Genomic DNA, 13,006 nt, shown 5'->3' on the forward strand with positions numbered 1-13,006 from the left:
CTTAAGATTTAATCAGTTTCCTCCTCCTCCTGCTTAACATAAGTTTTATAGAAACTTAGCACCATTTCTCTCCCTACTTTCATAAAATTGTTAATACCGTATCTATTGTCTATCATTTGTTTTTTAAACCCCCACTGTTTTTACTCTTTTAAATGGCAAATCACTTTTTGCACTTGTCCACCTTACTTGTTTTGTTTGCCATTTTTTCTTACATTTTCGGCCTTTCTTCTGGTATCACATTCCTTCTGTGTAAAGTACATCTTCTAGAATTTCCTTGGTAAGCTGCTGGTGGCAAACTTTCAGTTTTAAGTTTTCTGAAATTTATTTTGCCTTTATTAATAAAGCTATGAACATTTGTGAACATATTTTCACTTCTCTTGGGAACATTCTGCCCTCAACCCCCTAAGCCCCAAGTAATAATTCTCAGTTCAGTGTGGAATGCTCTGCCTAAAAAAAAAAAAAAATAATAATAATAATTCTCAGTTATAGGGGTGGATATAGTTTTAAACTTTCTTAAAAACTGCAACTTACCACAGCTGTACTATTTTATACTCTCAAGAGCTATGAGGTCTGCGTTTATACATTCTTAGTATTGTTAGTTCTATTGTGTGTAGTGTCACCTCATTTTGGCTCCAATTTGTTATAATCATGTTAAGCATCTTTCCATAAGTGTATTCTCTCTTCTTTTACAAAGTGACTGTTCAGTCTTTGCCTATTTTTAAAATCACAGATCCTGTCAGATGTATTGTGAATATTTTCTCCCAGTCTATGGCAGCATTTTTATTTTACTTATTTTTTTAGAGACAGGAGTCTCCCTCTTGCCCAGGCCAGGCTCAAACTCCTGCCTCAAGTGATTCTCTTGCCTCAGCCTCCCAATTAGGAGCATAGGTGGGCACTACTATACCTAGCCTGTATTTTTCCTTTTAATGGTATCTTTTAATTTTCATGTTTTTCTTTTATGGTTGGTTAATACTTTTGTGATCTCTAATTTTTGCCTATCCAAGGTTGCAAAGATACCGTTTACTTCTAGGCTTGCAATTTTATTCTTTAGGTCTACCATCTTTCGTGTATGGCAAGGTAATAGTTTATTTTTACTTATGTTGATGCTCAGTCTCTCTAGCACACTTTTTGGAGGTAAGGAAGACAAAAAACAAAACTAAAAATGAGTATATAATTTTAGGAAGGTGTAGATCAAATAACCTGGGCCACTAATACACCTCAGTGAAGTTCATACAAAGATCAACCATATGGGAGAACACTGAAAAGTAAGATTCAGAAGCAGTGGATGAAGAATGTTAGGGCTGTTTATACTTGACAGTAAGATTCATGGAGGAATTATATAAGATGCTTTGGAAGAACAGTGGACTGGGAAACAGAAAGATATGTTTGGTTGGATGTGATGAGCTCCTGAGTTACACTAGGTTTAGAATCCTGGGTCTACCCTGGGTTCAAAATCTCAAGAAAGTTACTTTTTAAATCAACTCCCAGATGAGTATAAAAGAAAACAGATAATTTCTTCCAACTTCAGCTACTAAAAATGCTTTGATCTCTGCTTTAACAAAGAATGTCCCTCCCCGTATTAGCCTACAAAATTTCTATCTGTTTCAGAGCTTAGTTAAAATGCTATTTTCTCTTAACCCCAGTGAGAATGGCCTTTATCAAAAAATCTTCAAACAATAAATGCTGGCGTGGTTGCGGAGAGAGAGGAACACTCCTACACTGCTGGTGGGACTGCAAACTAGTTCAACCTCTGTGGAAAGCAATATGGAGATACCTTAAAGCGATACAAGTGAATCTACCATTTGATCCAGCAATCCCATTGCTGGGCATCTACCCAAATGATCCAGTGACACTCTACAAAAAAGACACCTGCACTCGAATGTTTATAGCAGCACAATTCATAATTGCAAGGCTGTGGAAACAGCCCAAGTGCCCATCAATCCAAGAATGGATTAATAAAATGTGGTATATGTATACCATGGAGTACTATTCAGCTCTAAGAAACAATGGTGATATAGCACATCTTATATTTTCCTGGTTAGAGCTGGAACCCATACTACTAAGTGAAGTATCCCAAGAATGGAAAAACAAGCACCAGATATATTCTCCAGCAAACTGGTATTAACTGAGTAGCACCTAAGTGGACACATAGGTGCTACAGTAATAGGGTATTGGGGAGGTGGGAGGGGAGAGGGGGGCGGGTATATACAAACATAACGAGATGTGCACCATCTGGGGGATGGTCATGATGGAGACTCAGACTTTTGGGGGGAGGGGGGAAATGGGCATTTATTGAAACCTTAAATTCTGTACCCCCATAATATGCCAAAATAATAATAAAAAAAAATGCTATTTTCTCCAAGCAAACTTTCTAGATCTTTGTAAAAGAATTAACCAACTTAACACTTTCAGAGAATATAGATCATCTTCAAGATATTCCTGTGGCTCAAAGATTATAAATTAAGAGCAGCTCACTTAAGACAAACTGAATATTTGTTAACTCTGCAATATCACTAATCATCCTTTGGGGGAAAAAGAAAAAACCTAGAGGCTCTCCAGTGGTCTCAGGAGATAGCCTAAGGTCTAGGTAGGTTACCTTCTAAGATAGTTCAGACTCTCCCAATTTACACCTTCAGATCTATTTCTCATCCCTCCCTATTACATTCTGAGTGTAACTACAAGCTATTAAATCACATGAAACCATTGTATAAAAATTTTGAATTGATCCAATATATCAAGGCAGCCAACCTGTCTGTGCAGTACAAAAAGGAAACAAAAAGTGAAACATTTAACTACACTTTGTACATCTGCCTGAGCTTTATCAGTTGCATAAATCTCAATTTGAACTTTTAGAAATCATGAACTCACAAATTCCCTCATCGCAGCTCCTGATGTTCAGCAATGCATGCATGCAACATACACACAAATGTAAACTTGGTACACTTTAGCTTAATTACATCAACCTCAACCATTGTTTTGCCAGTGTCTTCGGTGCAACAAATATTATTATTAGAGCGAACAACTGCGGCTTTATGTTAACCTTGAGATATAGAACATAGACATGACAAATTTGTCCTGGTTTCCTCACCTACAAGTTTGGGCAATGTTTGATATTAGCTACAATCAAACCTGATTGGGAAAACCTGAAAATGAATCAATAAATGAGCCTAATGCTCAACTTGAAAATGGCCATGCACTTTTGTTCTACACATAAGATCACCATGCCAAAATATTAAGATATAGACAAAGCCACATTTTCATAAGCATATTTTAATTTTTTGAATTTTGACAATTCAAGTAAAAGTCAGCTAGTTAACATAAATAGAGTAAATGCACATAATTTACAGCCATATACATAAATGCAAAAATAGCAGACCTCACATGAATCGTCAAGAGTTACTAACTCTTTTGAAGTTGACTATTTAGCTATGACTGATAAGTCATAATTTAATTGTTCACATATACACAAGGGTACACATTCAAAGTCTATTAACACAAAAACTAAGGAAAACTACAATATTTAGTTTCTAAAAGGCGTAGCATATAAATCAGTATATAGACTAATGGGAAATATAAGGGCATGATGGAAAAGAGATTTGAATGGGCAGAGTTTGTACACTGTATTTGATATATTAAAATTCCTTTCAATTTAAGAGACACATGCTCCGACAGCTAGCCAGGCCGCTCAACGTTTCCGTTCAATTTAAATCATTCAGAAATATCTATATTCTTAAGGAATGTTGAAGTCATGATCAAATATTAGAGAAAAGGGCTGAACTGTACTTAGACCAAAAGTGGTCCCTAAAGTACTAACAGCCTGGGCAGAAGAGCACATAAACAACAAAAGACAGGCATGAATAATTCTGGAATAGTAAGGAATAGATTATTTCTAGCACTTAAATCCTTCAAATTCAAATCAGTTTTAGTGATTTAAAACATATCAAAAAATGCTGAAATGTTTATATTCCAGTAAAAGAATAAACGTTTGCTTTTAACAACCCAAACTGCTGGTCCTAATATAATGTTGCTGGCTCCCCACTGGGCATTAAATTTTAGAGACAAAAGGCTGGATTAAATAATCTAATACTCTTGTCATGGTTTCAAAGTTATAAACCCATTGTGGGACCAGGTGTGGTAACTCATGCCTGTAATCCTCGTACTTTGGGAGGCTGAAGTGGGAGGACTGCTTGAGGTCAGGGGGTCCCAGACCAGCCTGGTCAACACAGCATAGCCCCATCTCTATTAAAAAAAAAAAAAAAAGACAAAACCCATTGTAGGGGGCCCATTTAGTAAGGTTGATTCTACAAAGTAACATAATGAGAATTAAGACAAAGCTTTGGTGATACAGCTTTTTCCCTGGCATTAAAAGCACTGTATGGTATCCTACAATCACAGGGTTGGCAATTCTCAGATTTGTACTCTGAAATTTAGAAAACCATTTCCATAAGTTACAGGTAAATTCAATTCAACTTTCTGTGAAGATTCTATAATAATGGTACATATCAAATCTGAAGAATGTTTACCTCTATACCAGAAATAAAAGTTATCTGATAGACAACATATGAAAACAGTTAAAAAAAAAAAAAAAGCCTAATGCTTTAAATGTGCATTTCTTTTAAAATATTTCAATCAATTAAAAAAATCCTGAAAGAAATATTTCAGAGTTAAACTTTACATACAACTTTTACAGTTTTCTTTTTCTGAATTATCTCTGTTGTACATAAACTATGGCATATTGTGTTAGGGGGAAAAAAAAAACCTCATTGCTTTTTTTCCAGTTGTTGCACAAATAAAGTCTAACTAAGATCTCTTTTCCTTCCAGTACATATGTAATACTCACTTTTAAAAGCTTAATTATAATGCACTAAAGGTCAACATAAACTTTACTTGCTAAATACAAATAGAAAGAATACATTTTCATCCTTGAAGGACACTTATTATGAATTTGCTACAACTAAATAATAAGATGTTTCTTAGCTGCTGGTTTTCATATCATTCTTAATCATTTGTGGGGTACTGAGATCAGTAAGACTAGGGAGAGTCTTTGCCTTACATTCAACACAACAAATGTTTATGGATCTTCACAAGGCAAATGGCACTATACTAGGCAGTATAAATGGCACCTGAAAAGGCAAACACTATAGATTGAGATTTTCTCTACAGATTTTAAGTTAGAAACCCCATGGGGGGGGTGGGGGGGTCAGGGTGTTGGTTATGTTCCTCACAATAAATGTCAAAGCTGAAATTCACCAGAAAAGGCATTAATAATTCCAAAGGTAAGAAAACTGAGTTTTGCCTTTGGTCTCCAAATAGATTGGAATATTTTAAATCCCAATTGAGCACCTCAAAAACATCCAGTTATTGTTGACTACAAGGAAGTTAAGGTAAGGGAATTTAAGAGGGAACTATGTTTCATTGCTGACAGCAGAGAAAGCTTGCAATGACATGCTGCAATTTTCTATAATGTTGGGGACACCACAGGGTACATGGAATACTTAAAACATTCAAATTGACTATCTCCAAAACAACATACCTAAAACCCAGAAAAACGTTATGAACACTGTTTCTGCCTAATATATGACCAGAGTTTAAAAAAGAAAATCTTAACAGAATTCTCTCCTACTCTTTCACCCCCAAAAAGGCCACAAAGTGCATTCACAAAGAGTCATTCTTTAAGATAAAGCCATTGCACAAAATGTACAGTTCAGGTATATTGAAATGAGTACCACACTGGAGTGTAACTGTGGAAATTTTATACACCAGTATAGCAACATCCATAGGCAAAGTCTCTAAACAGAATTATAGCAAACATTTCTATAAGGACCATACATATAATACATTTAAAGTATTAAAAGTTACAGTTAACTTAATTGCAAAATTTAAAAGCTATATCTTATTAGCACATTTAACCCAAATTAGCTTTTATCTATGATTTACCATTCAGGAAACTAGAACACAATAAATTTCTTGTCAAACAGTTTGCTCATTTATAAAACTGTAAGTTAATTAAGATCACTACCTGCTGGATCAGATAGCAGAGGCTTCTCTTCTGTAGTAATTCTACTATTCCAAATATTAATATTAATGTTACCTTAAAAAAACTTGTAAGGGCAAAACTGAAATTACCATTTTCTCTACAAAATAAATGTAACCTATAAAGACCTGGAAATAAAAGTTCAAATTCTTAATGTGAAAGTAAGCAGAAAAAGATTCAAAAGTGGTAAACTTTTTCCACTTTAAGTAAATGATACCTAGGTATGATGAACAGGTAATAATTCAAGTTTATCACTAGTAAGTCACTGAAGAGATAATTACATTCATTCATGTGCCATCAAATTAGAGAAGGTATGAGGACATGCTCAAGTCAGTGAGATGGCCAAGGATCAACATTTTACTAGTTTATTTTGTCTCAAACTACTATTATGTGAGTTTGATATGTTAACAAACAACTTAAATGTCCATATTAGGCTAAACATCAAGCACCTTTTAGCAGGGGAAACCAAAACATTTTAATGCTAAAAATACACAAGATACTTAGATACTATTTCATTGGCTGTCAAAAACAATGACTATTAATAGTATATAATTTAAAATATTGTTCCAGGTCCTCTCAGGAAAATGTGAAAATAATACTGAGGTTCTCACTGTTATTGTTATTTTACAATATCACAGGAAATAAAAGCCAGAAGTTATAAATTTATGACTGCCAATACTATCTTTGGATAGTTACAGTACAGTATATAATTAGGGATGGTTTTGTTTAGAAGACTGGAAAAGTGCTCATGGAATAAACAACACTATAATCTCACTGATATAAATCAACTAAACGCGACTGTGTCTAGCAGACATGGTAGAGAAAATGGCAATTTTGAGAAAGGAGTGCTTCTAAAGGCATTTCCTTGGAGGCTCCGAGGTTTGATTCACATTACTGAAAGACCAAGTAATGTGGTATGATTACTTTAATTCCTACAACCAAACTTCCACTTAAGCACAGCTATGTGTTCCCAAACTACTTTTCTTCTGTCCATCAGGCTGGCTTCAATATTCCATGGTCCACTGTAATCTTTTGGTCTTCCCTCTTTGTAGTACAGCAGCCCTATGCGATACTATCCATTGAGTAGGTAGACCACCAATTCATAGGTGGCCATCATGATGGCTGTGTTTGGAATCTGTCTCACCAGATGAGTTGTTAGACCACGGTAAAGAGATCCATAACCTTCTTCTTGAACAACCAAAGACAGTGTCTGAAAGAAAGATCTATATTTTGTTCCCTCTTCACGTAGTCTTGTTCTTATAACTTCTGTTTAGGAAAGAAAGAAAATCATTTATTTAAACGTTACTGATGTCTTTACAACCTCTTACACAGAGCACATCCTACTAGTCTCTAAGTGTAAGCTCATGTTTAATAAGGAGTGACTTTTAATGTGTAGCTCATTGAAATGAGTCACATTATAGTAACACCAAACTACTATAGCTAAATTCACATACACTAATTATAAGATTTCGTAGGTCTTGAATGAGAAAAGATAAAAAACAAAAGTAAGTATCAGCTGTACACTAGATAAACAGAAGGGAGAATAGATATAAGGAGAAAAAGGTAAAGAAGCAGGTAAGGGAGTATAGATGATTATCACAGATGCATAACATAAAAAGATTATAGTGAGAAACAGCAGAAAACTTTATTTAAAAACATGTACAATAAAAATAAAAAATAGAATGATTAATTTACTCACAATGACCCACATATACCAATGTGAAACATCGTGTAGACAAAGAAGAAAGCTTAAGAACAAGTTTTTAAGAACTTAATGGACTTTAGAAATTAGTCCAATTCTTCTTAATGTTAAAAGATGAGAAATTGGGGCAACTGAGAGGTTCTAACTAGTTGGGAGAAGGCTGGGACAAGAATTCAGAGCTTCCCATTTTAAGTGTATCTGCCCTTTCTACATCTATTAGTTCTCAAATTTTGTCAACAAATTACTCTTGATGGGCCTGGGGGAAACAGTCTAAAGCAGCCCATAGAAATTGTAAATATTTATTGGAAATCTCTTGTCCTGTCATAAAGATTCATGCCATTTATACATTTAACTCCAAAATATCCTGTTTACAACTGTACCTCTTCTTGTAATAACTTCATTTCATCTAAAGGGACACACTGATTCAGTCCCAAAACTCTACCCCTTACACTTTAGCAAGCTACAATTCTTATCTACCCATAGGAAGTCAGAACCTCAACAATGTTGCTAATACTGTCCTATTTTGTTTTCTTTCAGAGAAGTCAGGAACTTCCCTCAGGAAACCCATTAAGTTCACAATCCAACTTGGTTAAAGAGTTTCATAAATAACATACTGGAGCAGATACACATTTCCTAGCCCAGTTTCATTTTTCCAGATATGATATACAAGGGAGAATGTAAATGTTTAATCAGTGAACCAAAGTGAAGCACTTAGATTTATAAAAACAAAAAAAACCTCCCCAAAACATCAAAAATATTAAACACACCCAAAATCAAAGGCTGCATTTAAATAACTAAACAACAAAAAAAGCTATCAAACACCTCAGTGTGCGACCTGTAATCCTAGATCTTTGGGAGGCTGAGATGGAAGGATCACTAGAGGCTAAGAGTTCAAGGACCAGCCTACTGACACCTTGGCTCTACAAAAAAATTTTAAAAAATAAGCTGGGCCTGGTGGCATGCATTTGTAGTCCCAGCTATGCAGGAGGCTTAGGTAGGAGGGTCTCTGGAGCCCAGGAATTTGAAATTGCAGTGAGCTAAGATTACAACACTGCACTCTACCCCAGGCAACAGAGCAAGATCCTGTCTTTAAAAAAGAAAATAAAAACCTCAGCACATAGTAGACAAATTATTAAATGATTTATTTAGCTATTAATAAAATAGACTAATAATACTGTAAAATTTAAAGACAAAACAAAACATGAACATACTCTTATTTGCCAACATGAAGTAATATAAAATAGCTTGGCCTTTGGGATTACTGACTTCAATTCAAATCTGGGCTTCATCACCAAGTAGCTATGTGACCTTGGGCAAGTTACTTGTGTCCCATTTGAAGATGAGCACAATTCTGGTTATGTTCTAGCGTAACAGGGAAGATAAGTACTTTAGAGGATTTTTATGTAGTTAGCAATAATGTATGTAAAATATCAACCATAGCACCTATGTACCTACTGTTTTAAAAAATTAGAAACTTGCCCAAAGGTCAGCTAGCTGGGGAAAGTGTGGCTAGAATTTGACCACCTGACTTCAGAGCTCATGTTCCATCACCACCATGCAACTTGATAGCCTATACTGACCTATTACTACAGCCTTATGTTACGTAACCAGATTTAATCCCATTATGAGCTCCTAAAAAATGCATTTTGTTATACCAGGATGCAATAAAATTATAAATGTTCTAATAAGTTTGCTGTTGCCTGGGTGGGAAACATTTCTGATTTAACAGATTATTACTCAAATAAACTCAACTCTTCTTACCATGTGGATATGCTATAGTTGTGGCACAAGTTTTTGACGTGGCAGCTGCTAGCATCATTCCCACAAAATCTGATGCTTCTTTCACAGACTCTTCTTCATTTTCCATTGTAGAAGCAATTTTATATTCCAGTAGTTTTTGCTTTATACTTTCATATATAACAAAATGGATTACAGTCTCTGATATGCCAGCATATGAAGCAGACATGCCCCTATAAAATCCTCTAAGTCCATCTGTCTGATACACTTTACGAACACATTCAAAAGCACCCATTCGCTTTTCCCCACGGTTCCTGAAAAGCACAAAGAAAGATCTTACTGACATAAATAAAGGAGTATATAATTAAAGTTTTTAATTAAAGTAAATCAAATACAGTAAAAATATGTCACTCTGCTAAGGAATGGCCTTCTTTAACTCATGAAGTAAAACTGGAATTTAAAAAACTATTGATATTTTAGATTTCCTATTCTTTTGTCCCTAATTTGTCACACCGAATGGGTAACATTATTTTACTGAATGCAAAATGCGCTACATTCAATCTTCACTTTTGCATTCTCACTGGGGTTCATATAGTAGGGATAAGCAAAAAAAACCTTTAGGAATTACACACTCTGCAGCTCAAGATAAAAATAAAACAAAGTAAACAAAAACCCTCACATCTTATTAATTTTAGTAAGTTGAATTTCCTCTGCATTTAACAACACAAAAACAATGACTGGGGTGCTAATGATGATAGTATATCATAAAGCAAGGAATATGTACGACAGATTAAATTTCTGTGCACCCGAGGAGTTTCTTTTTCAACCCCACTCAGATTTTCTCCAAGAAATGACGGGTGAACATAACTCAAATTCCCTTTGCTTATTTAAAGGCAACGGCCTATTTAGTAACCCCAGTGAATAGTGAATGCAAACCTGTGCGTGCAGTTAGCAAGAATTTATTCAGTATTGTACCCAAGATAATTTCCTTAGTGCTACTCAAGGGTGCAGCGCCTACTCTTATGTAGTAGAAGATTTGTTACACATGTATATAATTCTGAGTTTGTAACAGTATTTATTACCTCACAGTATGATTTATTTCTCCAATAGAACATTATTTGTAAAAAATGGGTTTAAATGCTACCTATAAATAGAAAATGCACCTATTTATAAATTATATTAACCTATTTCTGACAGAAAATAAAACCAAAACTAAAACATCCACCTAATAACCTATAAATTCTGCCAGTTTTATGAAATAATGATTGTCTTTAGCTACTGAATACCTATTTAGATGAATGATCCACGTAACCTACTGTAACTAGTTTCTACCACCAGAGATTATTCTTCACACAAAGTTAAAAGAGATATAAGGTTGGAAGGGTAACATGCAGATATATTAGCCCTATTCTTGATCTCATGCTGTGTTTTAGAATCCTCAAGTCAACTTTTCACTATTACTCTATCCCTATCCCCATTCCCCACCCCTGTAAGCCTAAAATTGTGCTACAATTGTAAATGGAAGGAAAGAATATTGAAGAGTTCTAAGCCATGCTTTTCTTAGATTCCCTACAAAGGAGCCCTGTAACACAGTGAAACGTAACTCTAGTAGTTTACAATAATAGTATAATGTGGACTGGCATCTCACACTTTTTTTTTTTTTTTTTTTTTTGAGACAGAGTCTCGCTTTCTTGCCTAGGCTAGAGTGAGTGCCATGGCGTCAGCCTAGCTCACAGCAACCTCAAACTCCTGGGCTCAAGTGATCCTCCTGCCTCAGCCTCCCGAGTAGCTGGGACTACAGGCACGAGCCACCATGCCCGGCTGATTTTTATATTATATATATTAGTTGGCCAATTAATTTCTTTCTATTTTTATGGTAGAGACGGGGTCTCGCTCAGGCTGGTTTTGAACTCCTGACCTCGAGCAATCCGCCCGCCTCAGCCTCCCAGAGTGCTAGGATTACAGGCGTGAGCCACCGCGCCCGGCCTGCATCTCACACTTTTTAACCCTAGGGGTTAAGTCTTAGCTATGATTACTTTTCATATATTTGGCTTTAAAAAATAAACTCTGAGCTCCTATAACACTTTTAGATTTCATCTAAAAGGGCTAATCCAGATGAAACAGACATTTCTTTTCAAGTTCCCAAATAGCATCTAGTTCAACATGACAGATGTGGAAAACAAATATTTAGGCAGGGAAAATTAACTATTAATGATTTGTTAGATCAGTTTTACTTATGTTCTATAGGATACAACACTACTTTCAAAACCCCTCAAAGTAAAAACAGTGGAAGTATGTTATACACAGAACCTACTCCAGACTGCAAGTCTAAAATAGTTCAAAAGTATTAACGTTTCTATAACACACCAGATAGGATCATCTCAATAAAAATATTACTTTTCCCCATTCTCCATTCTAACGCCAACAGGAAATGAAATAGCTGCACTGCTTCCAGCATCTCAGTTCCTAGGACACCAAAAGCCATACATACATTTAGGACTTCTGGGGTCTGCACTGTTTCCTCTGCTTATAATGAGCTCAAAAAAGCGCTATTACTTGATTATTCCATTGAAAATTGGTCTCCACTGTTTCCTGGTATATCTCTGAGTCTAGAACATAGCAGTATCGGCTCAATATAGATGTGCTGAATGAATGAATCTTGCTATTGCAAAGTGGTCAATGGTAACAGATAAAGTTTATGCATATTTAAAAGTTATTTCCCAGGGCAGGGTTCTGTGTACATAAGGTCACTAGCTTTGAGCAACAACCGATTTAGTCTAGACTAGTTACCATGTGGCTTAGTTAGCTGCTGGAAGGCCAATTAATTGTAAGCACTTACGTAGGGAAGTATTACTTTTTGGGCAGGGTCAAAACACCCTTTTTATTTTTTTAAAAAACACAACACACAATACACTGTTTTCACCTATCACTTTTGCTTCTCATGGCAGACCCAAGTTTCAAAACAAAACAGTAAAAAAAAACAAATCCAGCAAAAAAACAGCATTATAGCTGACATTAAAATCTTACTAATATAAATTTATAAAAATAAATCTGTTAAACCCACTTTAACTAATTTTATTTTAAGGAATTCACATACCTTGCATCAAGCTGTAACCGAGTCTTTATAAGCCAAATGGGGTTGGTTGCCGTGATTGCGGTAAAACCTAAACAAACATTTTTAAAATGAACTCTGGTAAAAATGAAGAACATATTATTAACTTTAATGTTTTTACAATTATATGAATCTACATTAAAGAAAATATATAAATATTTAAACTATTAATGTATGCTTTACTCTTTCATTTTACAAATCCATACAACCATGAACATTTGTCTTCACTTGCAATCTACATCAATTCTCAAATTCTGACCTTAACTAAAAGATTATTTTTAAGAGCAAAATCCAATTGTATATAAATTACTTTCCCAACCTATTCACAATATCCTCTAGGGTGCTCCCTAAGTTGAATATAGAAACCCATTTCTACAGACAAACAGAAATTTTGTGTATTCTAGAGCTAAAAAAGCATGAA

General features: G+C 35.0%; 1 protein-coding gene across 1 annotated transcript in view; it reads right to left on the reverse strand.

Moving 5' to 3' along the window:
- Positions 1 to 3,250: 3,250 nt before the first annotated feature.
- The window catches only part of SLC25A36 (solute carrier family 25 member 36), a 38,320-nt gene continuing 28,564 nt past the window's right edge, over positions 3,251 to 13,006 (reverse strand). The window contains exons 5-7 of the mRNA XM_012762300.2: positions 12,571 to 12,637; positions 9,498 to 9,787; positions 3,251 to 7,300 (exon numbers count right to left, since the gene is read on the reverse strand). Of these exons, the coding sequence (XP_012617754.1) occupies positions 7,107 to 7,300; positions 9,498 to 9,787; positions 12,571 to 12,637 (551 nt within the window). The 3' untranslated portion in view covers positions 3,251 to 7,106. The remainder of the gene's footprint in view (positions 7,301 to 9,497; positions 9,788 to 12,570; positions 12,638 to 13,006) is intronic.

This window comes from Microcebus murinus, chromosome 1 (assembly GCF_040939455.1).
Source record: "Microcebus murinus isolate Inina chromosome 1, M.murinus_Inina_mat1.0, whole genome shotgun sequence".
NCBI classification, from domain to species: Eukaryota; Metazoa; Chordata; class Mammalia; order Primates; family Cheirogaleidae; genus Microcebus; species Microcebus murinus.